The sequence below is a fragment of the Colletotrichum destructivum genome, chromosome 7, assembly GCF_034447905.1.
Source record: "Colletotrichum destructivum chromosome 7, complete sequence".
Classification (NCBI taxonomy): domain Eukaryota; kingdom Fungi; phylum Ascomycota; class Sordariomycetes; order Glomerellales; family Glomerellaceae; genus Colletotrichum; species Colletotrichum destructivum.
In genome coordinates this window covers 4,010,714-4,036,370 of record NC_085902.1, presented here as the reverse complement: position 1 = coordinate 4,036,370, position 25,657 = coordinate 4,010,714, and the positions used below count along the sequence as shown (strand labels likewise).

The following is a 25,657-nucleotide window of genomic DNA, read 5'->3' as shown; positions in this document are numbered from 1 at the left end:
GTCTTGCTCTTGCTCTTGCTCTGTCTGGTTCCTGGTTCCCCCATCCAATTCAGCCTCGTAACATTGTCTTCAAGCCCATTTCGTCCTACGCTTTTCTTCTTCTTCTTCTTCTTCGTCACACCTTCCCCTCCTGCAGCACGTCCCCGATTTGTCCTGAATCACCGTCTATATCAACAGAAAAAGGCGGTCGAAAACGAGTGCACCACCTCTCTCCTTTCGCATTCAAGGGCAGCGCGACATCTGCTCATCATACCCGAGTCCAAAAAATCGACCATTCAGCACCTCCCACTCACACCCGACCCAAACAAATATCGACAGCGCAAACAAGCCCTCCTACCGCCAGTCGATGTTCCTCTCACTCTAGTTCTCGACCGCCCGGGTGCGCCAGCCACTGAGCCATGGCGACCCAACAGCAGATCGCTCTCGAGCGACTAGACAACCTGGTCAGGGACCTGAGGTCTCGGTAGGCCACCCCCTCCATCTCGAACACCATCTTGCTTCCGACCTTTGGCGCAGCACCTAATCTGCTTTTAGAACCTCGGACGATGTTCGAAAGCGAGCGGCATTGCAGCTTAGAGAGCTGGTGTTGGTTTGTCATCGAGGTAAATCCATCCCTCTCTTGGCCTCGGCCCTGTCTATTCACTGTGACCGTCTGCGCAACAACCTACTGACATGCCGTTTACGCAGACCTTCCCCTCGAACAGTTCAACACCATCTATAGTCACGTAAACAACAAAATCACACAGCTCATCTCCCACGGGAATGACTCCTCCGAACGTCTGGGCGGCGTCTACGCCCTTGACGCCCTGGTCGACATCGAAGTCTCGGAGCAGTCCACCAAGATGTTTGCCCGTTTCAACCAAAACCTCAAGACCATTCTACGCGGCAAAGACATCAACCCCATGCAGGCCGCTGCCATTGCCCTGGGCAAGATGTGCCGACCAGGCGGTTCTATGATAAGCGAGCTGGTCGAGTCCGAAACCCAGATGGCCCTCGAATGGCTGCAGAGCGAACGAGTAGAGGAGCGCCGCTATAGCGCAGCCCTCGTTTTGCGCGAGCTGGCGAGACAGGCGCCCACTCTCATGTACAACTATGTCGGTCTGGTTCTCGACCTTATCTGGAACAGCCTGAGAGACAACCGTCACCTTATTCGCGCCACCTCCGCAGAGACCGTCGCCGCATGTTTCCGGATCATTAGAGAGCGAGACCAGGAACTGAAGCAGACATGGATGGAGAAGGCATACGCCGAACTTTTGCGCGGGCTGCAGCACGGCACCGTCGAGTACATCCACGCCTCGCTTCTCATGCTCAAGGAGCTCCTCGAGCAGGGCGGCATGTTTATGCAGGACCACTACCCTGAAGCGTGCGAAATCGTTTTGCGGTACAAGGACCACCGCGACGTCACAATTCGGAAGACAGTCGTCCTCCTCATCCCTGACCTCGCGAGCTACTCTCCCGCCGAATTTGATCGAAGTTACCTCCACAAGTTCATGGTCTACCTTTCTGGTATGCTGAAGAAGGACAAGGAGAGAAACGACGCGTTCCTTGCTATTGGCAACATTGCGAATTCGGTCAAGAGTGCCATCGCCCCGTACCTCGACGGTGTTATGACCCACGTCAGGGAAGGACTGAGTCTGGCTGCTCGCAAAAGAGGTCCGGTCGATGCAGTCTTCGAGTGCATAAGTCGCCTCGCTGTTGCTGTTGGCCAGACTCTAAGCAAATACATGGAGGCTCTCCTCGACCCCATCTTCGAGTGCGACCTGACGCCAAAACTGACCCAGGCCCTCGTCGATATGGCCTTTTATATCCCGCCGGCCAAGGATACGATCCAGAACCGATTGCTCGATATGCTCAGCATGGTCCTTTGTGGAGAGCCTTTCAAGCCCCTGGGAGCCCCCCATCCAAACACCCTTCAAGCTGTGCCAGCTGTCCCGAAGGACTCCAAAGACCCTTTGGCCTATGAGCACCGCAAAGCTGAAGTCAAGCTTGCACTCAATACACTTGGAAGCTTTGATTTCACGGGCCACGTTCTCAACGAGTTTGTCCGTGACGTTGCTGTGAAGTACGTTGAGGATGAGGACCCAGAGACAAGAGAGGCAGCTGCTCTTACCTGCTGCCAGCTCTATGTGCGCGACCCCATTGTCAATCAGACAAGCTACCACGCGCTCCAAGTTGTTGGTGATGTCATTGAAAGACTTCTCACAGTGGGCGTATCGGACCCTGAGCCGAATATTAGACGGACAGTCCTTGCTGCCCTCGACGAGCGTTTCGATCGACATCTGGCCAAGGCAGAGAATATCCGTACTCTGTTTTTTGCCCTCAATGACGAGGTGTTTGCCATCAGGGAGGTTGCGATCTCTATCATCGGTCGGCTTGCCAGATACAACCCGGCATACGTCATCCCCTCTCTGCGCAAGACTCTCATCCAGCTACTGACAGAGCTTGAGTTCTCTGATGTCGCGAGGAACAAGGAGGAAAGCGCAAAGCTACTTAGTCTCTTGGTACAGAATGCCCAGGGGCTCGTCAAGCCTTACGTCGACCCCATGATGTCAGTCCTGCTTCCAAAGGCCAACGACCCTAGTGCCGCTGTGGCTGCAACGATCTTGAGGGCCATCGGCGAGTTGGCAACCGTCGGCGGCGAAGAGGTGCTGCCATACAAGGATAGGTTGATGCCCCTGATCATCGAAGCCTTGCAAGACCAGAGCTCGAACAACAAGCGCGAGGCGGCGCTCCATGCGCTGGGTCAGCTGGCCAGCAACTCGGGATATGTCATCGAGCCCTATCTGGAGTATCCCCAGCTGTTGGAGCTGCTTCAGGGCATCATCCGCACGGAAGGGCAACGCGGGCCTCTCCGACAGGAGACCATCAAGCTGATGGGTATTCTGGGGGCTTTGGACCCCTACAAGTACCAGCAGGTTGAACAGCGTCGCCCGGATGCTCAGCGCCGAGTTGAGAGCACGCAAATGACGGACATCTCGCTCATGATGACGGGCCTCACGCCATCCAGCAAGGAGTATTTCCCGACCGTTGTCATCAACGCGCTTCTCCAGATCCTCAAGGACAACTCCCTTTCGAGCCATCACGCATCTGTCATCGAGGCCATCATGAACATCTTCCGTACTCTCGGTCTGGAGTGTGTCTCGTTCCTCGACCGTATCATTCCGGCCTTCCTTGGTGTTATTCGCGCAGCAGACAAGACGCGTCTCGATTCGTACTTTAGTCAACTGGCCACTCTTGTGTCCATCGTCAGACAGCACATTCGCAACTTCCTGCCCGAGATTGTCGAGATCTGCCAGGAGTTCTGGAACACCACAAGCACCCTTCAGTCCACCATCATGAACCTGGTGGAGGCCATCTCGCGGTCCCTCGAGGGCGAGTTCAAGATCTACCTCGCAGGCTTGCTGCCACTGATGCTAGGCGTGCTTGAAAAAGACACCACCACGCGACGAACCCCTTCCGAGAAGGTCCTCCACGCGTTTCTCGTCTTTGGATCAAGTGCCGAGGAGTACATGCACTTGATCATTCCTGTAATTGTCAGGACGTTTGAGAAGCAAGGCCAGCCCTCTCCGTTGAGAAAGCAAGCGATCGAGACGATTGGCAAGATTACGTATCAGGTCAACTTGAACGACTACGCTGCCAAGATCATCCACCCCCTCACTCGTATCCTGGGCAGCGGAGATATCACCCTACGCGTTGCGGCTCTGGACACTCTTTGCGCCTTGATCCAGCAGCTCGGTAAGGATTATCTACACTTCATGGGCACTGTCAACAAGGTCCTCGCGCAACATCAGATCCAGCACCAGAACTACGACTTGCTTGTCACCAAGCTCCAGAAAGGGGAGGTGCTCCCGCAAGACCTCGGTGGCGGCGACCGGTTTGTGGATCGTGTCGATGACCAAGCAGCGTTCGCGGACCTCGGCGCGAAGAAGCTTGAGATGAACGCTATCCACCTCAAGCAGGCGTGGGATACGAAGGGTAAGTCAACCAAGGAGGATTGGCAGGAATGGCTTCGTAGGTTCTCCACGACCCTGCTCACCGAGTCGCCCAACCATGCGCTTCGCGCCTGTGCTGCCCTCGCCAGCTCATACTTGCCCCTTGCGCGCGAGCTGTTCAACTCGGCGTTCGTGTCTTGCTGGAGCGAGCTCTACGAACAGTTCCAGGACGAGCTGATTCAGAACATCGAGAGCGCCATCAAGTCCGAGAATGTGCCCCCCGATCTGCTTGGCCTCCTGCTCAACCTCGCCGAGTTTATGGAACACGACGACAAAGCCTTGCCCATCGACATTAGGGTTCTCGGCCGGGAAGCGGCTCGTTGCCACGCCTACGCCAAGGCCCTACACTACAAGGAGCTCGAGTTCCTGCAGGACCAGAGCAGTGGGGCGGTTGAAGCTCTTATCGTGATCAACAACCAACTCCAGCAGTCCGACGCAGCCATCGGGATTCTCCGTAAGGCACAGCTTTACAAAGAGGGAATCCAACTTAGAGAGACGTGGTTCGAGAAGCTGGAGAGATGGGAGGAGGCGCTCGCCTTTTACACGAAACGTGAAATGGAGGTCCCCGACGACAAGCCCGTGCCTGTCGAGATCATCATGGGCAAGATGCGATGCCTGCACGCCCTTGGCGAGTGGGAGGCTTTGGCTGGCATCGCCGGCAACACGTGGGCCAACTCGTCGCCCGACGTCCAACGTCTGATTGCGCCCCTGGCAACCGCGGCTGCATGGGGCCTCAGCAAGTGGGATTCAATGGACAACTATCTGCAGTCCATGAAGCGCTACTCGACTGACCGGTCATTCTTTGGCGCCATCCTCGCTTTGCACCGCAACCAGTTTAGGGAGGCTGTCAACTGCGTGCAGCAAGCTCGGGAAGGCCTCGACACGGAGCTCAGTGCACTGGTTAGTGAGTCGTATAACCGAGCATACCAAGTCGTGGTTAGAGTCCAGATGCTCGCCGAGCTGGAAGAGCTCATCGTCTACAAGCAGACGGACGACAAGAAGAAGGCCACAATGAGGCGCACCTGGGAGACGAGGCTCAAGGGCTGCCAGCGAAATGTTGAGGTGTGGCAGCGGATGCTGCGTCTCCGCCACCTGGTTATCAGCCCGACGGAGAACATGCACATGTGGATCAAGTTTGCCAACCTGTGTCGCAAGTCGGGTCGCATGGGCCTTGCCGAGAAGTCGCTGAAGCAGCTCATCGGCGTTGAGCAAACCCCTCTGGAGACCTTAATTCCTTACTGGAACGAGAGGCAGCAGCCGAACGCCGCCGTGCCACGAAACATTCCCTCCCAGGTCATTTACGCCATGCTCAAGTACGAGTGGGAGGTCGGCCAGCAGCCAGCGTTTCGCACATCTGGAATCTCGGAGAGGACGCTCTACTGCCTCCGCAAGTTCACCAATGACTCGGCGCACCGGTACGAGGCGACCAAGGCTCATCTCACGTCGCAGGCTCCGAACGGCATGGACTTGTCGAGCGAATATGGGTTCCCTCATCAGATTGACCCAAGCCTCATGAACCCTCAGACGCAAAAGGCCTTGTACGACCAGACCGTCCTCCTGGCCAAGTGCTACCTGCGCCAGGGCGAATGGCACATCGCCCTGAATAAGGAGAACTGGCAGTACGAGCACGTCCAGGACATTCTGACGTCTTATTCACAAGCCACCAAGTACAACCCGCGTTGGTACAAGGCCTGGCACGCGTGGGCTCTGGCCAACTTCGAGATCGTACAGGCGCTGTCCACCAGAGGTGAAAGAACCGACCACATGGTCATCGAGCACGTTGTGCCGGCTGTCCGGGGCTTCTTCAAGTCCATCGCGCTGTCCGCCGGCAGCTCTCTGCAGGACACGCTTCGGCTGCTGACGCTGTGGTTCACGCATGGCGCCAGTGCCGACGTGAACGCGGCCGTCACGGAGGGCTTCACCAACGTCAGTGTCGACACCTGGCTGGAGGTCATTCCCCAGCTCATCGCCCGGATCAACCAGCCGACACGCCGCGTACAGCAGTCGATTCACAGCCTCCTGGCGGACGTCGGTAGAGCCCATCCGCAGGCCCTGGTCTACCCGTTGACCGTCGCCATGAAGTCGTCGCAAAACTCTCGCCGATCGAGATCCGCTGCTCAGATTATGGATAGTATGCGTCAACACAGCGCCAATCTCGTTTCGCAAGCCGATGTTGTCAGCCACGAACTTATCAGGGTCGCGGTGCTTTGGCACGAGCAATGGCACGAGGGCCTCGAGGAAGCCTCGCGACTTTACTTTGGCGACCACAACATTGAGGGCATGTTCGCGACTCTCGAACCTCTCCACGACCAGCTCGAGCGAGGCCCGGAGACTCTGCGCGAGATCTCCTTCACCCAAGCCTTTGGAAGAGACCTCACCGAGGCCCGCGAGTGGTGCCGCCAGTACGAGGCCAGCAGAGACGTCAACGACCTCAACCAGGCATGGGATCTCTACTACCAGGTCTTCCGCCGCATCTCGCGACAGCTACCTCAGCTCACTACTCTTGAGCTGCCCTACTGCTCGCCGAAGCTGCTGGCTGCCAAAGACCTCGACCTCGCCGTGCCCGGAACTTACCGCAGTGGCCAACCGATCGTCCGCATCATGGAGTTTGAAGGCACGTTCACCGTTATCAACAGTAAACAGCGGCCTCGCAAGCTCAATATCAGCGGCAGCGACGGTGTATCATACGCCTTCCTGCTCAAGGGCCATGAGGATATCCGCCAGGACGAACGAGTTATGCAGTTGTTCGGTCTGTGCAACACCTTGTTGTCCAACGACTCGGAATGCTACAAGCGACACCTCAACATCCAGCGGTACCCGGCAATCCCGCTATCCCAAAACTCGGGTCTGTTGGGCTGGGTACCCAACAGCGACACTCTGCACGTTCTGATTAGGGAATACCGTGAGAGCAGAAAGATCCTCCTTAACATTGAGCATCGCATCATGCTCCAGATGGCTCCCGACTACGACAACCTCACGCTCATGCAGAAAGTGGAAGTCTTTGGTTATGCACTTGACAACACGACGGGTCAGGATCTCTATCGTGTACTGTGGCTCAAGAGCAAAAGCTCCGAGGCTTGGTTGGAACGCCGCACCAATTACACGCGCTCCTTGGGCGTCATGTCGATGGTTGGATACATCCTTGGTCTCGGCGATCGTCACCCGTCGAACCTCATGCTCGACCGTGTGACGGGCAAGATCATCCACATCGACTTTGGCGACTGCTTCGAAGTGGCTATGAAACGCGAGAAGTACCCAGAGCGTGTGCCGTTCCGACTCACCCGCATGCTCACCTACGCCATGGAAGTGAGCAACATCGAGGGCAGCTTCCGCATCACCTGCGAGCACGTCATGAGAGTTCTGAGAGACAACAAGGACAGTGTCATGGCCGTCTTGGAAGCGGTAAGTTCCCTCCCTCAATGCCCCATTCGAAACTGTGTTGTCGTGCTGATCCATCTCCTCGCTACAGTTCATTCACGATCCTCTTCTGACCTGGCGCCTTACGAATGCGGCCAGCCCGACGGGACCGAACTTCCGATCCGAACGCGAGACAGCCCTTGCTGGTCCGCAGGCCGCCCGAGCCCGTCGCCCTTCGGTTCTCGACTCGGATATAGCACCCTCCGAACTACTCGCCGCAGGCGATCCTGCCATGCCCGGAGGACCTGTCGCACGCTCTCGGTCGAGGACAAATTCTTCGATGGCTCACGACGGCAGTGTTGTCAACGGTAACCACGGGCAAGACCCCACCGAGATCCAGAACGCGCGGGCTGTCGAGGTTTTGGACCGTGTCTCTCAGAAGTTGACGGGCAAAGACTTCAAGCCGAATGAGGAGCTCGATGTCATTAACCAGGTCAACAAGCTCATCACGGAGGCGACGAAGCTGGAAAACCTCTGCCAGCACTACATAGGATGGTGCAGTTTCTGGTAAATCAGGCAACGTGCAATCGGAGAGAGCTAGTGCGAGGGGTTCCCGAATCACTAGTTGAACATGGTGTGTTCTGGGCAACTCTTGGGAGGTTTTAGACAAAAGGTCCTCGATTGTGTGGACTGGCCGCCGTCACGTGGGCGGATTTCTCTTCAATGTGTGAGTAGCTTCCCTCGGTTGTATTTCCGGGGTTTTTCTTCTGCTTTTGTCTATGTATATCAGATCATGGATCACAGGGGAGGGGAGGGATGAGTCTGTTTTAAGAGGTCGCACGCGGCCTTCTTTACTTTATGTAGTGGAGACATCATGGCAAGGCGTCTGGGCAAACAGAAAAATCAAAGGTTCTTTTCCCGAACGATGTTAAAATTGTGAACGATGTCTATTAGTGCCTCCGCTGCGTGAGTTTGAGTCGACCCCCGGTACTTATACCTGCCTCAACAACTTCAACTTTCAATCTTGTTCAAAGTGACGCCAAAGGGCCGGGGCGAGATGCTCTTGGCTGATCCATCCTTAGCGGCGGTGACAATGAAATCGTCCAGAGCCAGGTAGTTGTACGCCTTACGGTCGATGAGGCCCCAGGTCTGGCATCCACCGTCGGGATAGAAAAGCTCGTCGTCGACTTCGGGCTCGTCATGGTTTTTGTAGACGGCTCGCCACGACCACTTGTCCCCCTCCTGAATGTTCGTTGGGTAGAGCCTTCCACTGACATTGAAAGTCTTGGACCCAGGGCTCAGGCTGTAGTTGGGGATGTTGGCGAGCACATTGACACCGCGGACGGTGTAGTTTGTCAACGACAAGCCCGGCCCGTCGTCAACGGAGAGGGTGAGAGTTGAGTTTGTCTCGTCGTCGGTGTAGGTTCCCGCAAAGGTCGCGTCGGCGTACTCCTTGTTTGCTTGCTCGAGGGCCGGGATGAGAGCTTCTATCACAGGGGAGATGATTCGCGCAGGGAACTGCGAAGATTCCGCCGCCTCTGCGCCCGCAGTGAGAATAGAGATGACGAGGTCGTAATCCGGCACGACGATTAGGACGTTGGTGTATAAGCCGAGGTCGCCAGACTTGGTGTAGGCGGACACAGGCACTCCCGAGTCGAGGAGCGTCGAGGACGTCCAAATCTCCCATGGGGCGCCAATGGAGTATCCACGTGAGGAGGTGAAGGCGCGAGGCTTCAACCAAGAACGCGTGTCGATGCCGAGGTCGGAGGAGAGGATGGCGGCGCCAAAGGCCAGCAGGTCTCGGGTGTTTGTGTAGATGCCGCCAGCGGAGGCGAAGACGCCGAGGTCGCCGCCCCAAGTGACTTCGCCCTTGGGAATGAACCCCCAAGCGTCGTCGGCGGGGACGGCGATAGAGGTGTTGGCGAGGCCGAGGGGTTTGAGAATAGTCTCGGTGAGGATGGACTCGTAGGTCTTGTTGGTGGCGGTCTCGAGGACGAGGGACAACAGGGAGAGGCCGATATTAGAATAGACTGGCGTTGTGTGAGGTAGGAAGACGAGTGGTTTCTTGTTGAGGCCACTGAGGAGGTCTTTGAAGTGTTAGGAGATACCGAATCAGAGGAGTAAGGGATTGAGAGTGCGTACCATCCGCCGTGCAGGGCGTTGTGCCCCCGAGACCGGAGCAGGTAGGCTTTGTATCGTTGGAGACAGGTGGGAGGCCCAAAGCTGCCCAATTTCCAGGGAATACGGCAAGATCAGTGGCGACTGATGTTGGTTAGAGGCGCGAATAGTAAGTAATGAACAAGGGAGGAAGACTTACTGTCGCCTCCCAGGCCCGAGACGTGAGACGCCAGATCTTCGATGGTGATGCTATCCCACGGCACGAAGTTGAGTTGGCCCTTGTTCCTGGCGGCCTCGGCCTTGAGCTGCGGGAGGTACTTCGTGACAGGGTCAGTCCTCTTGATGTGAGTATTCTGCAGAGCCGCAAGGGTCGTGAAGAGCTTCGTAATGCTGCCGCCGCGGTATACGGTGTCGATGTCGACGGTTGTGGTGCTGCGATTGTCGGCGATTGGAGGGGTGAAGTGCCAGTCGAATAGGGGAACGTCTTCGTGGATGGACTTGACGCCTATGGAGATTGCGGTGGCTTTGAGCGAAGAGGTGCGGTTGACCAGGCCTTCTTGGATCTTGGTGATAGCCTGTTTGACGGCCGTCGAGTTGCTGGGGGTCTTGGAGGAGGGGAGAGTCGGCCCCAGTGGCGGGCACGGGTTGGCCTCAATACCTTGAAGGCAAGAAATTGCCATAAGGGCGAGGACGGCTATGGGAACCATTTTGAAGGTGACCAAAGGTGACGGAGGGGAGATGAGGGAATATCAACTGTGAGTGAGACGAATATCAGCGTATCTCCTGTGAAAATGTCTGATTATATGGTTCTGGCTTGCAAGTTATCAACATTTTCAGATGGCACCAAGACTTGTTATATCATTCGTGATGTCGGAAACCTCACACCAAGACGGACCGCACTTCTCAGAACTATTTCTGGACTTCAACATTGACGAAGAAGCTTCGCCATGAGTGTACGCGATATTGGGGCTTTGGAAGTTGCATGAACCTCATTAGTCTCTCCGATCTACAAGCTTCATCCCTCTGGAACCAGGGTAAAGCCCGAGGTCAAGCCTCATGAAGTCCGACATCGCCAATCAGGTTAGTGTCTGAAAGCAATTCAAGAGCTACACCACAAGGCAACAAGCTCGGAAGGGGGGGTGGGATGGAGAGCATGTTCTGGTGGCGGAAATAAGGTTAGGATCTTGTCTTGTGGTGCTCAGCCGCCTTCGGGGCGTGGACTCGAACAACTGGCGATCTCTACCGCTATGCATCCGTCTAGGCTGACGGTGAATAGGTCAGCCTGGCAGGTCGGCAGAGTGAACCGCCCGTTCGGACCTGGAGCACATAGACCAATCGGAAGGTAGCAATGATAATTAAGCTAGTCGCAGCGTGTCTTGGCTGATCGTTGCTTAACGATGGCATGGCGAAATGTCTGGAAAGGAGGTTCTTGCGAGGGGATTCAGCGTGTCCCGAACCAACAACACGGAGATACGTACCGGTGGCCGACCGGGGAAGTACCCACATCGGGGTGAAATGGGGGCGAAGTGGGACGCAGCCCGGGTATCCACCTGAGCTGATTGATTGGCCAGCTCGCAAGTCCAAGTCCGAGCGGGATAGCCAATCGCAGCAGGTAATTGCTAGCAATTTACAGATATTACAGTGGGCCTCATGTTTATGGCCGAGTCTTGGACTGAGCCACTTCCTTCGCACTAAGCCAGGGAATCCGGGCTCCATCGCTCCATCACTAATGCTCACCTCACATGCAGTGTGCAGCCCACGATGAAACGTTAATCTGGGCAGTGACAGGGCTGAGAGAGAGTTCGCGCGCCCACGGCGTCCACGTTGTTGCCGTCGCTCTCCTTCACTCCAGGCAGAGACATTCTTTTCCACCACCCTCGCTCTACCACTGACGCGTAGACTCTGGCGCACAAAGGATTGTTCATACTTGTTTTGTTGATACTTCTAATTCTCGCAGCCGTGTGACGTGTCCAGACAGCAGCCTTGGAGGAGATCTCGCTTTGGATCGACTGTGGGTTTACTGCTTTTCGTCATCACCCCCTTCAGCGCCCTTGCAGAATCCTTTCGAGCCCCGTCCCCTCCTCATTCCTTGTGAATGCACAGACAATACAAGAGTCTTAATCTCACCTTCTGATTCCGTTTTCAAGAAGCGGTCAGCCCTGATTGCTTGCCTCGGACCTGACATCTCGGATTGCCCCTTCGACAACGACTCGAGATCCAAAACAAACCAGGGCCATTCAAAGGAAACCACCAGGTCCCAATCACATAACCCGGCTGTGGACTAGGACGCCCATTTGCTCTTGGCAGGGAGAGAGGAGCCGCACCATGAGCACAACGGCCAACCAGCAAATAATGGGGCTTCAAGGAGGTGCGCCGCCGGCGTCATCGCAGGTCCCGTCTGGTCGAAAAGGCACCAAGAAAGTCCGGACTGGATGTGTCACCTGCAAGTTGAGTCCGAGTCTTCCATTTCAACTGCTGCTCTTTGTCCGAGGCCGGCCACTCGTGTCCGCCGTGCCGGTCATCCCATCTCTTGTCCTCTCAACACTCGTCATCCCATCTTGCCTCGTCCGAGGTCTTCCACTCCCCCTTGCCCTGCTAACCCCGTCGCGGCTGCTAGAATTCGAAAGGTCAAGTGTGACGAGACCAAGCCTGCATGCCTTCGCTGCAACAAGACGGGTCGGAAATGCGACGGCTACTTGCCTCCCAAGCTGCCGGGGCACAATCCCGGCGGCGTCATGCGCTTAAGCCCGCCTGTCTCGCCCTTTGCGGACTGGGCCGGCGGTGCCAAAGAGCAGCGCGCCTTTGATTTCTATCGTAACTTCTCCGCCCCATCCATCTTCAGCGACGGCGTCAGCTCGATGTTATGGAAGAAGCTGGTGCCGCACTTTTGCCATGCCGAGCCGGCAATCCGTCACGCCGTCCTCGCCATCAGCAGTCTTCATGAGACGCTAGCGTTGCCGCCAGGCTCTAACCCGGCCGTTGAAGAAGAAAACAACCATGGCGTGCTGACCAACACATTTGCCGCCGAGCAGTACGGCAAAGCTCTGAAGTGTCTCCAAGAATGGAAGCCCACCGAGACATCGCCAGCAACAGTGCCGTTGCTGGCGTGTCTGTTGTTCATCTGCATAGAGTTCATGCTTGGAGACGAGGGCGCGTCGCAAGTTCACATCAACCAGGGCAGACTAATCCTCTCGCAGCTCGAGCCTTCGACAGATGTGGACATGATCAAGAAACACTTCGTGCCCGTCTACAGCCGGCTCGCCCTCGCATCCTTTCTTTTTGGTTGCTTCCCCGCCGCGATACCGCCAAACATGAAGGCGAGCTCTGCCACGAATCTGTTCTTCTCGTCAGTGGACGAGGCCGAGGTTGCGCTCTACGAACTGATCGATGACGGGCTACGATTCACGGCCAAGGCAAAGAGAGCAGTCTATTCATATCCCCCGAGCGATCCGACATTACTGGAGCTGGCTCGCGAGCAAGATGACTTCCTCGCAAAACTATCGCAATGGCATGTGGCCTTTGTCGTCATCTCGGCCATTGATGACGCGTTGAGCAAAGGCAAGCTGTGCATGGTGTACTACAACGCAGCCAGGATCGCCATCAGCACTGCGATGGACACCTTGGAGACAGCATTCGACAACCATATCGTAACTTTCGCGTCCATCATCAGCACCGCAGCCGAGTTTGTGCACGCGTCACGGAGAGTGTCGGGGCGCGACCCTTCCCATGCCGCCATGGCGATGCCCAAATTCGTCTTTGACACCGAGATCATCCCGCCGCTGTACTACGTCAGCATCAAATGCCGGCACCCCATGCTACGGCGTGCGGCCGTGGACTTGCTGAAGCAAGAAACAGTCACGAAGCGAAGGGAGAACCTATGGGACGCGCAGCTGATCTCTGAGATCGGCAAGCGCTGTATAAATATTGAAGAAGAAGCCGCCCGTCGCCGCGACGAATCCGTCGACTTGACCGCAGGATGGGACACGGTCTCCTGGGAGGAATCGGACGGTGTGCCCATCGGTCTTTTCCCCACGAACAATGACCGCAGCATTGACTGCGACTACCCAGTGCCTCGGGTCCAGTATCCTCAGATTCCCAAGCTCACCAACACCCAAATCAACGCGGAATACGAGCGGACCATGGACCTTGTAAGCAACCTCGTCCAGAGCAGACACACGACCCCCAGTTCCGTGTCGACCGGGTCAACGTCGTCGTCGTCTGGCGGCAGCAGCGCCTTCTGGGGACCGCATCAGCTCGAGGCGCCGTTCGGTCTGCCCGAGCATGCGAGGATAAAGAACGCACTCATCGACAATGAGTCGAAGTGGGGGAGCTGGATCACTATCTTTATGGACCCGAAAGAGGCCGGAGCGGCGCATTGGAAGGTGACCAGGGAGTTTGTTCGGCGGTCATCAGCGCGGGTGTAGAGATGATTACTGTGACAACTTGGTATACAACGCACGTACTTCATTGTGTCGTTCAGAGCGTTTCTGTTCTCAGTGACGAGTTAGTGGAAGTGTGGCGCGTTGATTTTTTTTGTGCTTTTCCCAGATTTCACATACCGGGAGGGGACTTGGGCGACCAAGGAAGACTCTATATGACTTCCAGAAGCTGGCATATATATATGTTTAAAGAAGAAGATAACGAACACAAGACTTGAACTGCTCTGGACTGCTCTCGTGGGCCGTACGAAGAAAATTCCTTCTGATGAACCAGCGTTGCACACGATCTATCTCGCAGTGTTGACGGCCTGTTAGATGAATGAATTCAGCGTACCAGCGTCTACACATCGGTCAAGAGGTCCGAGGTCCACCACGCCCCGAGAGTCTTGATATCCCCTTAGAGCTACGATAACCTCCTTCGTGGCTGTAGCAGCTAAGCGCGCCGTTCTTGCTGACCCAGATGCCAGATGCTGGGAGTCTCTTGTCAGCCAAGAGTCGAGAAGTGAGACTGGTATGTTTAGGTTCCCATCTACTTACATAGATTGATTCGTGAGTTTACCACGAAGGACTCCCATTCGCCAATCTTCTTTGGGCATTTTCGGCACTCTAAGATGACAGTGTCTTCCGGTTTATACTGGACGATGCGGCAGCCCTGGCACTTAAAATCGCCGCTGTGTATGGCGGGTCATCATGATCAGCAATGTGTGAACAGTGTAGGGACGGTTGGGGTGTGAGTCCACGACGGAGAGAATGGAGGCAACTAACAGGTCTGACCAGTAAAGGAGCCCATTGCTATTCACGATGCATTTTTTGAGGTCAAGCTTAGTGAAGACTGGCTCGCCTGCCTCGTTCGCGCAGGTAGCTTCCATCAGGAACGGTCTTTCTCCTCTGTGGTCGGCCGTGTATCTGATCTTATTGCAAAGACTCTGAACGCAGTCTGACTCGAGGGGGCATTCGCGTCCGCTAACGGCCGGAGTGCTAAATAGCACCATGGCGATGGCGAATATGAGGGACGTGACGTTCATGATGACGATGGTAGAAATGAGACTTGAAAGTCTGAATGTCGCCAAAAGTCACATGCGAGAAACAGTATGGGCAAACGACCTTGTTGTTCCTTGGAAAACGGGGGAGTTGAAGTTTTGATTCTTGCGTCCTTTTCCAGGATATAAGAAATCAGAGAACTTTTTTCGTCCGTAGCTACATAGTTGTCATCCCAAAAGTAGACGTACACAAGCAGACATTCGACGCGCATAAAACCATTGAGTCTTGATAACAAAGGTTATCACCCCTTGCATCTGAAAGGAGCCTCACGGATGAATGACAAAGCCAACCCTCGAGGCCGAGAAATAATGACACCAAAGGCCCGTCCGAAACTTCAAACCACATATATCAATGTGCTTATAGAGCCCAAAACCACCGGGTGAAACAATGGCGGGGATTGAACAGTGTACTTCGTGAAGTGGATGGTACATTCTGATTCTCCGTACAAAATGTCTTACGCAGAAGGAGGGGAACAACTGCAGGGAACAACCGCAACTTCGCCCTGACGTGCTTTGTGACAGCATCGAAAACTCTTTCCAGGAGAGTCCTTTCTTGGTGATAATTAGAAGGTCGCACAGGCGGTGAAAGGGAGGAAGTCCAATCATTTCTTTGCATTCATATAGCCCAAGCCCAAAACAGACAGGTCCGGAACGTCAGAGTAGGGCCGACCTCCCTGATTGATCTCATGCATGAACTACATCATGCAAGGGCCCTGAGCTCTTGTTCAGTAAGTAAGCCACTGTTCTTCTAGTACTGCGGTGCACAGTGCTTGTTTCTTGCTATCTTCTTATATCAACTCAAATCTCTCGATCATCCTTGTTCGAACCGTCCGGTTCTCCCTTATGTTTAACTCACTACCTTTGCGAGAAACAGTCTTCAAGCACAATTGTACCTTCGTTTGATTGACTCGCCTCAAACTTTTCCACGAAGACGACTTGATAGCTTGACGTGTCGACGAGGACGGCTAGAAAACTGGCTCGGATCTTTGATCAACGTGTTCCCGGCGAAAAGAAGCTCATATGCCAGCGTTTTGCTGGCCTTATTGCTGTCCATAGAAACTGTTGGATGTTTTGATGCAGGGCGATGGAGTTTCTGACATTTGCTGCAGTGGGAACTCGCCCAGCGTAGCTTTCAGGAGACCAGGGAGTATTGTGATCACAACCGCGGTGAGAGAGGCCAGAACAAATGCACTCCAATCGAAATACGAATTATGTAGACGATGCCAACGATTGAGTGAGTTCTCTGGGAATGGGTTCAGCAAGTCGTGCCGTTTGGAGCTAGCGAATCTGTTGGATGTCGTGCAGGAAAAGTTCAAGTGCCGCTTGAAACTCGTTAGATGCAGGAGCATCGCTGCGACTGTTGGGACAGATGGTTAGCTTCTTGAGGTCAAAGGCCGATCGAACAAGCTCTTGTGACAATGTCTCGCCAGGACCTGTTCCGCAAAAGAAGTGTAGATACATTGACTTGATGTTTGTCAACGCGAAGGTATGCGATGGATCGATGTAGGCCTCAATGAAAGCCGTCAGATTAGATGAGGCCGCCGACTGGTTGGTGTTCTGACTTTTTAATCCAAGCCAAAAATGGAAATGGTTTCTGCTGTGCAAAAGACTGAGTACCTCATCTCTGACTTGACGGCAGAACAATGTCAATGACGACTGGGGATGCGTCCGCGACCACGCCATATCAGCCGCTGGCCCACATGCATCCAGATCATACTCTGTGGGAATGAGCTCAGATAGCTCGTAGATTCTGTTGCGTAGCTCGGCCGGAAGCTTGAAGAACTTTGGTAAGTAATCTTTCTGTGTCTGTTTGCTCATTTCCATTGTGGAAGTGTTCATTCGAAGCTTCTGACTTATAGCGATTCCACGAACTGGGCCAACGTAGTCTCAATTGTTGCAGTGAAGCTTTGCTAGTGATGGTGATTATAGTCTGTGTCGTATGTAGAGATTTCGAGCTATACTGGGACGGAAAACCCAGCCCTTATAAATATCTCTAGAAGGGCCACAGCACGCGAAGCCTCATGTCAAGTTGAACATTGTGGTTGGACATTGTGTCTCTAAGGAACTCAACGTCTGAAGTTACAATATCGTTCAGCATCTCAACCTGGAAAGATGCTCGCTCTAGTGAACTGTTGTTCTTTATGACTACAACGAACAAAGCCTTTGTTGCGTCATTAGGTAGCATTAAAAAAGCATATACTTACATGTCCCAGAAGCTCAGAACATGCCTGGCGATCAAGCAGAAGGTCTAACTATGAGTCTTGTGGACGAATATTATATGAAGCCCCAGACCGTCACCAGAAATGTATCCGCCGATGAGACCCGGTGCTTTCAGTGTTGCAAATTTGTCTGCGTTTTGACTTCGTGCACTACCTCATCCTGGGAAACAGTCTCTGAATCACCACCCTTGTGACTGGTGCCAAAATGTCGAATAACTAGCCAGGCTGGGTAAATCGACACAAACCAAAGCCCAAAGTTGATGTACGGCCCACCGACAAGTGCGAAGATCGGAACGGCGTTCAGTCCGTAGCTAAGAGCCTGCCAGGCAGACTCGGTACCTCGGAGAAGAGCAGATAGCCGGATAGTTTCTTGTGGACTCTCCGATATTTGTCCAATGATGAAGAATGCAAAGTTGTAGTTGAGCTGGAAGCCTGAAACCAAGAAGATGAACACTCCAAACCCTCTTCCGAAACCCGGATCGCTCCAGTCCAGGGTGGGCTGCGTTCGGCGGTACTCTGTGACGTTGATCGTAAGCCAGAGCCACCATGCGCCTTGTAGAGTCATGATGACGGCGAAGGCCCATCTAGCCCTCTTCTTAAGAGCAATCTGGTTCTGGTCAAGCCACAATCCCAGGAGATTCCCAGCGACAACAGCCACGATACCAGAGAGGAACGAGCCAAGAGCTCTGGCTCGAACTGAAAACCAAAGGGCGATGTATGTGAAGAAGATGGACTCTGAGTAGACGCCTTGTCCAATCCAGAGTATAAGAAGCAGAAACTTGGGTGTGAGGAAGGTCTTGGTCGTTGCCTTGATTTCTTGCCACGGGTTGTCGGCAATTGTAAGCTCTACCGCTTTACCGTCCCCTCTTTGGACCTTATGAGGCCGATTCAGCAGCAGAGCAACGAAGGGTCCGCAAGCTTGTAGAGCGATGAAGATGAGGTAGACCTTGTAAGAGACTTTTCCAGCCCCGCTGCGATCAGAGTTCAAGCCGAGGTTGATTGCGCCACCCAGGATTTGACCAATTCTGGTCCACGTGAGCCAGTACGCGATCATCCGTCCTCTGTTGTGTTTTTCTGGGTACGCAATAGCGATGGCGGCTTCAGAGCCCCAGAATATCCCGGCTGACACGCCGCAAAACGCAGCTCCGACGATAACGAGCCACTCGACACCATATCGGTTGTTCAGGTAAAGACCGGCGCTGTACGGGGCAAACCCGATGGTGCCGACGACCAATGCTCCCTTGATACCGATGTATTTGACGATTGAGGAGGTGAGCCAGCACGAGATGATCATAAGGCAGAAGGTGAGCGCGTTGCCCGTGTTGACGAGATACGGCTCTTGCGCACCGCCTGGAATCGGTCAGTAACAATACGCATGGTGAGGGTTTTTCGAGTAGCCAACTGACCGGCACCCAATGAGTTCATTGCACCCCATAGTCCTGGAGCGGCAAAGCTGCACATGCCCAGTATCGTGGCATTGTAAAATGGTGAACGATACCACTTGACTGTCGGTCGTAAGTGTCTGAACACTGAGATGTTTAGGACCATGTTACCTACCAGGGACTCTTTCCGATTGCACTGTGGCCTGCGCCGCGTCTGGTGCGGTGCTTGCCTTGTCAGACATCATTTAGATGATTTAATCTGAGAGACTGCAACGTGTTCTAAGCAGTGGTCTCTCGCGATAGCTGACTCGCTGGCCGCAGGATGCCTTGAACAAGATTTTGACAAGGTCAGAGATGTCTTGGATGCTGGATTCAACGTGCAGGAGTTCCCGCTCGAGGTTTATGAGATAAAGAGCTACCATGCGGTTGGGTGATGGGTGACGTTACACGCAGAGCACGCCATTAAGGCCCTGATTGGAAGCATTGCCCTCATCTCCGCTGTTACCCAGTTCCAGACCATTAGTCACAGGGTTAGACAGCCGAGGTGACTGCCGCTCACATCCGCTGTCAGATGGGGATTGGGCCGTAGCTGTGCCTATTTAGATAAGAGACGACGAGGGTTTGTCAGATAGCCTCGATGATCTCAACTTGGCACCCATGGCGTGCTTCAGTGCTTATATGCTGAGTCAGCAGAGATTCGAAGAAAGAAGACATGAACAATCACCAGAGGAGGGAAAGGTCCTTCACAGAACGAGAGGGACATACTCCGTACGTGAAGCTACGATTCCGTTTCTGTGGCGTTGAATAGTGGGAATATTGGCGTTTGGCATGACATGCTTTCATCATCCCAATGCCACTAATTAACAATAGCCAAAGTCTCTGGTCTTGAATTAAAACCTTTTTACGTAACACTTGCAACAGCCATTTATCTGTTGGCTTGATTGAAAGAGCATACGACTCTATTATGGACTGACTGGTATCCGTAGGAAGATGTACTTGTCTAACTCTTCTAGTTATCTTGCAGAGCCTAGAATGACTGGCAACAGCTATATCTATAGCGCAATTCCTAACGCAAGTGACCAATTGAGAATCGGCGATTATGTTTCTGCTATCCTACAAAGAGCCTCAAAGGACCAATTCATTTGATATAGAACTTTTTAGAATAGGGCTGACGTGAGATTTAAAGACTCTTCATTTATCTTGGACTGGAGCAGCAGGTATGCTTGTTATCGAGCTCCAAATGAAGCACAGGCTTACAGCTCCTCTAACGATGCTAGCAAGGACATTATAAACTCAGATTAGCCGACAGTTTGATATGTAAACTATGTCTGCGCCTGACCTACCAACATCATATTTATCATGGAAGATGACCCTTGGGTAAAAACTATTGACGCAGAGTGGAGTTCTTCACTTGTGCCGCCCCAACAGTCGAGGCCGCTCACGCGCTCGCTCTCGGTAGACATTGGGCTGGGCATCGATTGAACTTAGAGGATTACGACGGCTGTATCCGTACATATCTGTCTTCGCCAGTGAATTTGATATCCTCGAGCTTGGTTTTGTAGGACGTAGGTCCTCAAATTAGTTCGTGTGCTCCCAAGCAACACAAGTTTGCATGCGTTCGAGCGTCACAGGCGAAGGAAATCCATGAACGAGTGACGCAGCAATAGCGCCATCTTGCAAGAGACCTTCCTTCCTAGGGTGCTTTTGGGGGGGTATATGAAGACCACATTTATACTAATGCCTTATATCCATGCTTTTGCTTTACAGGATAGGTTGACAAAACCTCAAAGGCCGGCAAGTTGGAAGGCAACGACATTCAAGTTGCTTAAAGGATGATTTCGCTGATGAGTAAGCCCGTTAGTTGGGGCCCATAGAGGTCAAGCGAGATTTGAGTTTCTTTTTGGATTCTGGTTGCCCCATGCGAGGGAATCAAGGACCATATCAATCTTCAATCTTCAAGAGTGGATAGGCTCCTCGGAGCGAAATAGGCCTAGGGTTTCTGCAACAGTGTTGCAACCAAGATGGAGTGGTGTGGGTGGACATGGTGTCGGCGGGGTTTACTGGTTAAAGTCTGGTTCCCTTCACGGATACGCCCGGCTCTGAGTCCCTTTCACCGGTTCTCCACCGCTAGCAACGAGACATTGGAAACGAGCTTCCAAGTGCAAACAATTTCTAGGGGAGAGAAACACTTCTTCATGGTTGCAGCCAACCATAATACAGAAGGACTGTCTTATATCTCATGACCAGACAAGACCAAACCGAGACAGTCTTGACAAGTGGCTGTGGAGTCCAACCATTCGTTCGGATTTGTCCCACTCCGGCGTGGCAAGTTGCTAGGAAACCCTGAACCTTGCGAGAGACTTGGATTTTGCATGCTTCCGACGGGCGAGGCCTCTCGACCGCTCCTTTCTCGACGGCGTTTCCCACTCCGCCTCCTTCTCGATTTCGACTGCTGGCCGGACTTCGAAGTGCTTGACCCGAAGACACGGCGTAATGTCTTCGTCTCACAGCGTTCCGCATTTTCCATTGGCTTACCATCCGACGGGTCGGTCGTTAACACCCACTTTGACAACCCGGCGAAACGGAGCAAAACGGCTTCGAGCGCAACAAACATCCCGGGATCAGCTACTTTGCCCCCGTCATGGATTGCGATCCTCCAATGGCAAGCCGTCAGTCACTAGGATGGAAAATTTCGATCTTATCAATCTAGAACCCCCACCGGCTTGATCCTTCGAACCACTAATGTTGCCATCCGTCGATACGAAGATTGGCCGAAGACGCCCGAGGCCATACCCGCTGTCCTTCGACCGACGCTATCAAGGTTACTTTCTACGGTCAAGATCGCTCACAATCCACCGTCACGTGTTGAACTATTGTCTGTTCCACCCCTCGAGCGGGTCATATCTTGGCAACTCTGGGTTGCCGGGGACCTTTTAAGAACCTTTCTGATCGCTACTGGCTGTGCCGTGCCTGAAGCTTTTTCGTTCTCTCTATTCGACCAAGACGATTGTCTCACCGACGTAGACCCCTAGGATTCGAGCGTCACTTTGTGCGTTTTCCTCTTGGCAACATGGGTCGTTCAAACGAAGCCACCGGCGCCCCGGAGATTGTTTCCGGAAACCCAATTCCTGGCAGTGTCGACGAGAAGGGTCCCGAGTTCTTTGACGAAAAGCCAGTCCCCGATGAAATCGACCCCAACACCGGCGGTCTTGCCGGTGTCGAAAAGATCGAGGCACTGACGCAAACATGGACTAAACCCTGGCTCATCGCCGCTTATATCTTGTGCGCAACTCCTTGTGTTGCGAATTCGATTGCCCTAAGCTGACGGCGAATAGGATCTGGGTCGTGTTCTTCGTCGATTCTCTTCAACAGCAGATCTCGAGCTCTCTGGTCCCCTATGTTGTCAGTGACTTCGGCTTTCACGGCCTTATGGCAGCAACGGGCATCATCTCGAACATCGTCGGCGGTGTCAGCAAGTTGCCGCTCGCCCGTGTTCTTGATGTCATCGGCCGGACTACTGGCCTTTGCATCATGCTGTCGTTCGTCGTCATCTGTGAGTATTGATTTTCCGACACCCTTTACAGTTACCGATCGTTTTGACTGAAGGGGCACCAATCCAGCTTTAATCTTGATGGCTGTTTGCCAGAACGTCGAGACCTACGCCGCGGCGCAAACATTCTTTTGGACCGGTATGAACGGCGTTGGGTACGTTCTCAACATCTTCATGGCCGATACCTCGACTCTCAAGAACCGCATGATTCTATTCGGCTTCACGTCTACTCCCTACATCTCGAACACCTTTGCCGGGCCTGCTGCCGCCCAGGCTTTTCTGGATGGTAGCACATGGAGATGGGGATACGGCGCCTTCACCATCATCATCCCGGCCATTGTCGCGCCCCTAATCATTATCTTCACTGTTCAGATGAACCGTGCGGTCAAGAAGGGTCTCTACGTGAAGAAGCGCGAGAACCGCACATTCTGGGACTCGGTCAAATATTGGGCCATTGAGCTTGATGTCGCTGGCATGCTCCTTGTTGTTGCCGGCTTCTCACTGCTCCTGCTGCCTTTCAGCTTGGCCGGATATCAGGCCCACCAGTGGCGCGAGCCCAAAATCATCGCCATGATTGTTTTGGGCGGACTCCTCTTGATCGCCTTCCCCTTCTACGAGAAGCACATCGCGCCCAAGTCTTTTGTCCCTTTCGAGCTTTTCAAGAACAGAACTGTCCTCGTCGCCTGTCTTCTCGGGGGCAACATGTGGATCAGCTTCTAGTGGGTTGCCCCGATTTCTACTCAAGGACCTTTTTAACCCGCGTTTCCAGTTGCTACAAGGTCCAATTCTCGTCTTACCTGCAGGTTGTGTACAACCTCAGCGTTTCTCGAGCCGGTTTTATTACCAATATCTACAACATTGTGTCGTGCGCCTGGGCCATTCCCGTCGGACTGTAAGTAAAGTCCCTCTCTCAACCTCGCCAGCAGAGCAAAGTTGTTGACAGACAGCCATCAGTCTCATGCGATACACCGACCGGTACAAATGGCTCGGCTTGGCCGCGGTCCCCATCCAGATCCTTTCGACCGGTTTGATGATCAAGTTCCGCATGCCCGACACCAGCGTTGGTCTGGTCATCATGTGTGAAGTTTTGGGGGCGCTGGCTGGTGGCACCCTTGTCATGGTCGAGCAGATTGCTGTCATGGCCTCTGTACCTCACCGCGACGTCGCCATTGGCTTCGCTCTTCTTTCTATGATTACTAGCGTCGGTGGTGCCATTGGATCATCCATCAGTGGCGCCATCTGGACGAACCTGATGCCATCCAAGCTGGCCAACTACCTCCCCGATGAGCTCAAGGGCGAGGCTCTTCTTATCTACGGCGATCTTAACAGACAGCTTAGCTACGCGTGGGGAACCCCCGAGAGAGATGCAATTGTACTCGCATACGGCGAGACGCAGAAGATCATGATCATCGCGTCGCTGGTGGCACTGGCTGGGCCGATTATCTGGGTTTCGTTGATGAAGAACCACAAGTTGAGTGAAAAGACGCAGACAAAGGGTGTCTTGTTCTAAAAGAAAGTACTGAGTTCTCTCTTGCTTGTTGTAGAACAGAGATATATGAGCTGCATTTGCGGTGTAGCTTCAAATACTGTAATGATAACAGGCGGAGGCTTCTCTGCTCGTGATGAAGACACTGATTTCTCTCAACTTTAGTTGAATTTCCAAAGATGTCCTGCACGTCTCGTCGGATGGCTCGAGAGCACAATTTATGGCAGCTCTTCGCCCATGCAAAGCCACTCCATAATGTGCCCAGGGCAACGTGGCTGACATGCTCTAATATCGGAGAGATGAGGCACCACAATGACCAAGTGTTCCGTATGAGACCCGGAACCGGGTTACTTGGCAAAAAACATGGTCCTAGATCATGGATGATGAAGTATCCCCAGAGAGCAGGCTCGGGTATCAAGTCATTGAGTGCATCCAACCACACCTGAGGCATGGCCGGCCACGGCAGACTGACCTTCTTCCAAGCCCAGAACCTCTGATACCAATGCTCCCATCTCCGAAGTAATGGGTATTTGATCCAGAATATCGCGGCTAGCCCAAACTCCCATGGAGTGTTCCTCTTCGTTAACCTGAAAGTCTGTCCCTTCCACTGTGACAACGTAGTTCAGCTGCAGAGCGCGACGCTTGATGATTTCATCCTCCCCGATCGGCGACTTCACTATCTTCTCGGTGGTGTACATTATGCGGGATAACGACGCTGCGACGTCCAACACCGTCAATTGCGTCTCTTCGGCAACTTCTCGTATAATAGCATCGCGAACTGTAGGATCGGTCGCATCCACCTTGCCTCCTGGTATCTCAAAGACGTTTGGGTAGTACTTTTCATCGGGGTTTCGTTTGAGCAGAAGGATGCTAGGACCTGAAGTGCCATGCCGCAAGATAGCGGCACCAACCGTCACTTTATCGACTGGGAGAGAACCGCTTGAGGAGACGTGTAGTCGAACCTCATCGCGTGACATTGACAGAAACTCCATGGCCGGTTCTTTGATGTGTCAACTTCGGTAGACGAGGGTTCGAAGTGAGTGGTGGTGATATCTCAAGTAGCTGAAGGAGTGGTAGCCAGATGAGGAAGGGAAAAGGTAGAGCAGGAAGGAGAAGTGACACAAGAAAAGTCTTTATGCCACTGTGATGTAAGGGATCAGTCGCCTGAATTTCTCTTTCCATTCCTGCGCTGACTACAAAGGTGCTAAGTAATGGGTACGGTCAAACCAAGGTACACGGCCAAGGTGGTTCCTATTGAGGTCGCACAGGTACACAGCAGAGGACAAAACAAAACAGTGGAAAGCACAACATAAGTGCTATGCCTAGCACTGAAAACTGCAAATGGTCTCTATGGTAATGAGAAGCACAGTATCATGGAAGCTTCCAAAGATACAACCGAATAGATCCCTTCGAAATGCTCTTTCTGGTCGCCCAGGGGCTACGCAGAGCTAACCGCTCACCCCGCTCGCGCGACCTCAAGGCGGCGGGTGATTCGGCCGTACCTGAACCATGGGGTGGCATTTCCTGGGGGGTTGACAATGGCTACAACTGCCCCTTTGGTACGATGGGGTGGCATAGGGAGCTTGACTCGGAAGACTTGCATGGCGGGGAAATAAGCCTACAGTTGTAAACTCCGGGGTCAGCCTCTTTGCGGAGAGGGCCCTTCTTCCACCCGCATATTGAACAACCTCAAACCACAGGTATGGTCTTTCTGGACGGGGGTGGGTTGGCCGTTCATGTCCAGTAAGAAGGGAGTCAATATGCAATGTTCCTTTTCAGGTAATCTTTAGCCCTCGCGATCCTGTTGAGTTGAAGATCCGGGGACAGATCCGGCAATTGTTTCCATTCCGCGTTCCGGATTCCGGTCCCCGGTCCCACCTAAACACTGTATTCCTCCACGGGGCTCCATAAGCTCGGAATGGCAGATGAAAGCTCAGTCGTCATACAGTTTCGTTTGGGACATCTGATTCGGGGCGAAACTTCACCAGATGAATCTTGAAGATGTTGGCTTTGTTCTGGGCTCTAGAGCTTACTTACATTCTGCCTGACGAAACGAAATGCCATGATTATTGCC

The 25,657-nt window shown here is 53.6% G+C and overlaps 7 protein-coding genes across 7 annotated transcripts; 3 read left to right on the top strand and 4 right to left on the bottom strand.

Moving 5' to 3' along the window:
- The first annotated feature begins 45 nt into the window (after positions 1 to 45).
- On the top strand, positions 46 to 8,268 carry CDEST_11803 (Putative phosphatidylinositol 3-/4-kinase, catalytic domain, FATC domain, armadillo-like helical). The gene is made up of 4 exons (XM_062927959.1): positions 46 to 463; positions 535 to 602; positions 688 to 7,394; positions 7,462 to 8,268. The coding sequence occupies exons 1-4, from the start codon at positions 399 to 401 to the stop codon at positions 7,918 to 7,920; spliced, it is 7,299 nt and encodes a 2,432-aa protein (XP_062784010.1). The 5' UTR covers positions 46 to 398; the 3' UTR covers positions 7,921 to 8,268.
- A 92-nt stretch (positions 8,269 to 8,360) lies between these two features.
- Positions 8,361 to 10,174, bottom strand: CDEST_11802 (Putative beta-lactamase/transpeptidase; the record flags this gene model as incomplete). Its single annotated transcript, XM_062927958.1, has 3 exons — positions 8,361 to 9,436; positions 9,492 to 9,611; positions 9,667 to 10,174. 3 exons carry the CDS (start codon positions 10,172 to 10,174, stop codon positions 8,361 to 8,363), a joined length of 1,704 nt encoding a protein of 567 aa, XP_062784009.1.
- A 1,154-nt stretch (positions 10,175 to 11,328) lies between these two features.
- CDEST_11801 (Putative zn(2)Cys(6) fungal-type DNA-binding domain, fungal transcription factor) lies at positions 11,329 to 14,115 on the top strand. Its single transcript, XM_062927957.1, has 2 exons — positions 11,329 to 11,914; positions 12,085 to 14,115. The coding sequence occupies exons 1-2, from the start codon at positions 11,793 to 11,795 to the stop codon at positions 13,889 to 13,891; spliced, it is 1,929 nt and encodes a 642-aa protein (XP_062784008.1). The 5' UTR covers positions 11,329 to 11,792; the 3' UTR covers positions 13,892 to 14,115.
- Positions 14,116 to 14,257: 142 nt separating this feature from the next.
- CDEST_11800 (Putative cyanovirin-N) lies at positions 14,258 to 14,931 on the bottom strand (the record flags this gene model as incomplete). Its single annotated transcript, XM_062927956.1, has 3 exons — positions 14,258 to 14,376; positions 14,444 to 14,577; positions 14,672 to 14,931. The coding sequence occupies 3 exons, from the start codon at positions 14,929 to 14,931 to the stop codon at positions 14,258 to 14,260; spliced, it is 513 nt and encodes a 170-aa protein (XP_062784007.1).
- Positions 14,932 to 17,277: 2,346 nt separating this feature from the next.
- CDEST_11799 (Putative Ion channel regulatory protein, UNC-93) lies at positions 17,278 to 18,792 on the bottom strand (the record flags this gene model as incomplete). The annotated part of the gene is made up of 3 exons (XM_062927955.1): positions 17,278 to 18,515; positions 18,572 to 18,670; positions 18,723 to 18,792. 3 exons carry the CDS (start codon positions 18,790 to 18,792, stop codon positions 17,278 to 17,280), a joined length of 1,407 nt encoding a protein of 468 aa, XP_062784006.1.
- A 2,756-nt stretch (positions 18,793 to 21,548) lies between these two features.
- On the top strand, positions 21,549 to 23,725 carry CDEST_11798 (Putative major facilitator superfamily, MFS transporter superfamily). Its single transcript, XM_062927954.1, has 5 exons — positions 21,549 to 21,829; positions 21,883 to 22,100; positions 22,168 to 22,816; positions 22,867 to 22,989; positions 23,052 to 23,725. The coding sequence occupies exons 1-5, from the start codon at positions 21,618 to 21,620 to the stop codon at positions 23,605 to 23,607; spliced, it is 1,758 nt and encodes a 585-aa protein (XP_062784005.1). The 5' UTR covers positions 21,549 to 21,617; the 3' UTR covers positions 23,608 to 23,725.
- Positions 23,726 to 24,002: 277 nt separating this feature from the next.
- Positions 24,003 to 24,575, bottom strand: CDEST_11797 (Putative NUDIX hydrolase domain-containing protein; the record flags this gene model as incomplete). Its single annotated transcript, XM_062927953.1, has 1 exon — positions 24,003 to 24,575. The coding sequence occupies one exon, from the start codon at positions 24,573 to 24,575 to the stop codon at positions 24,003 to 24,005; it is 573 nt and encodes a 190-aa protein (XP_062784004.1).
- Between the last annotated feature and the right edge of the window lie 1,082 nt (positions 24,576 to 25,657).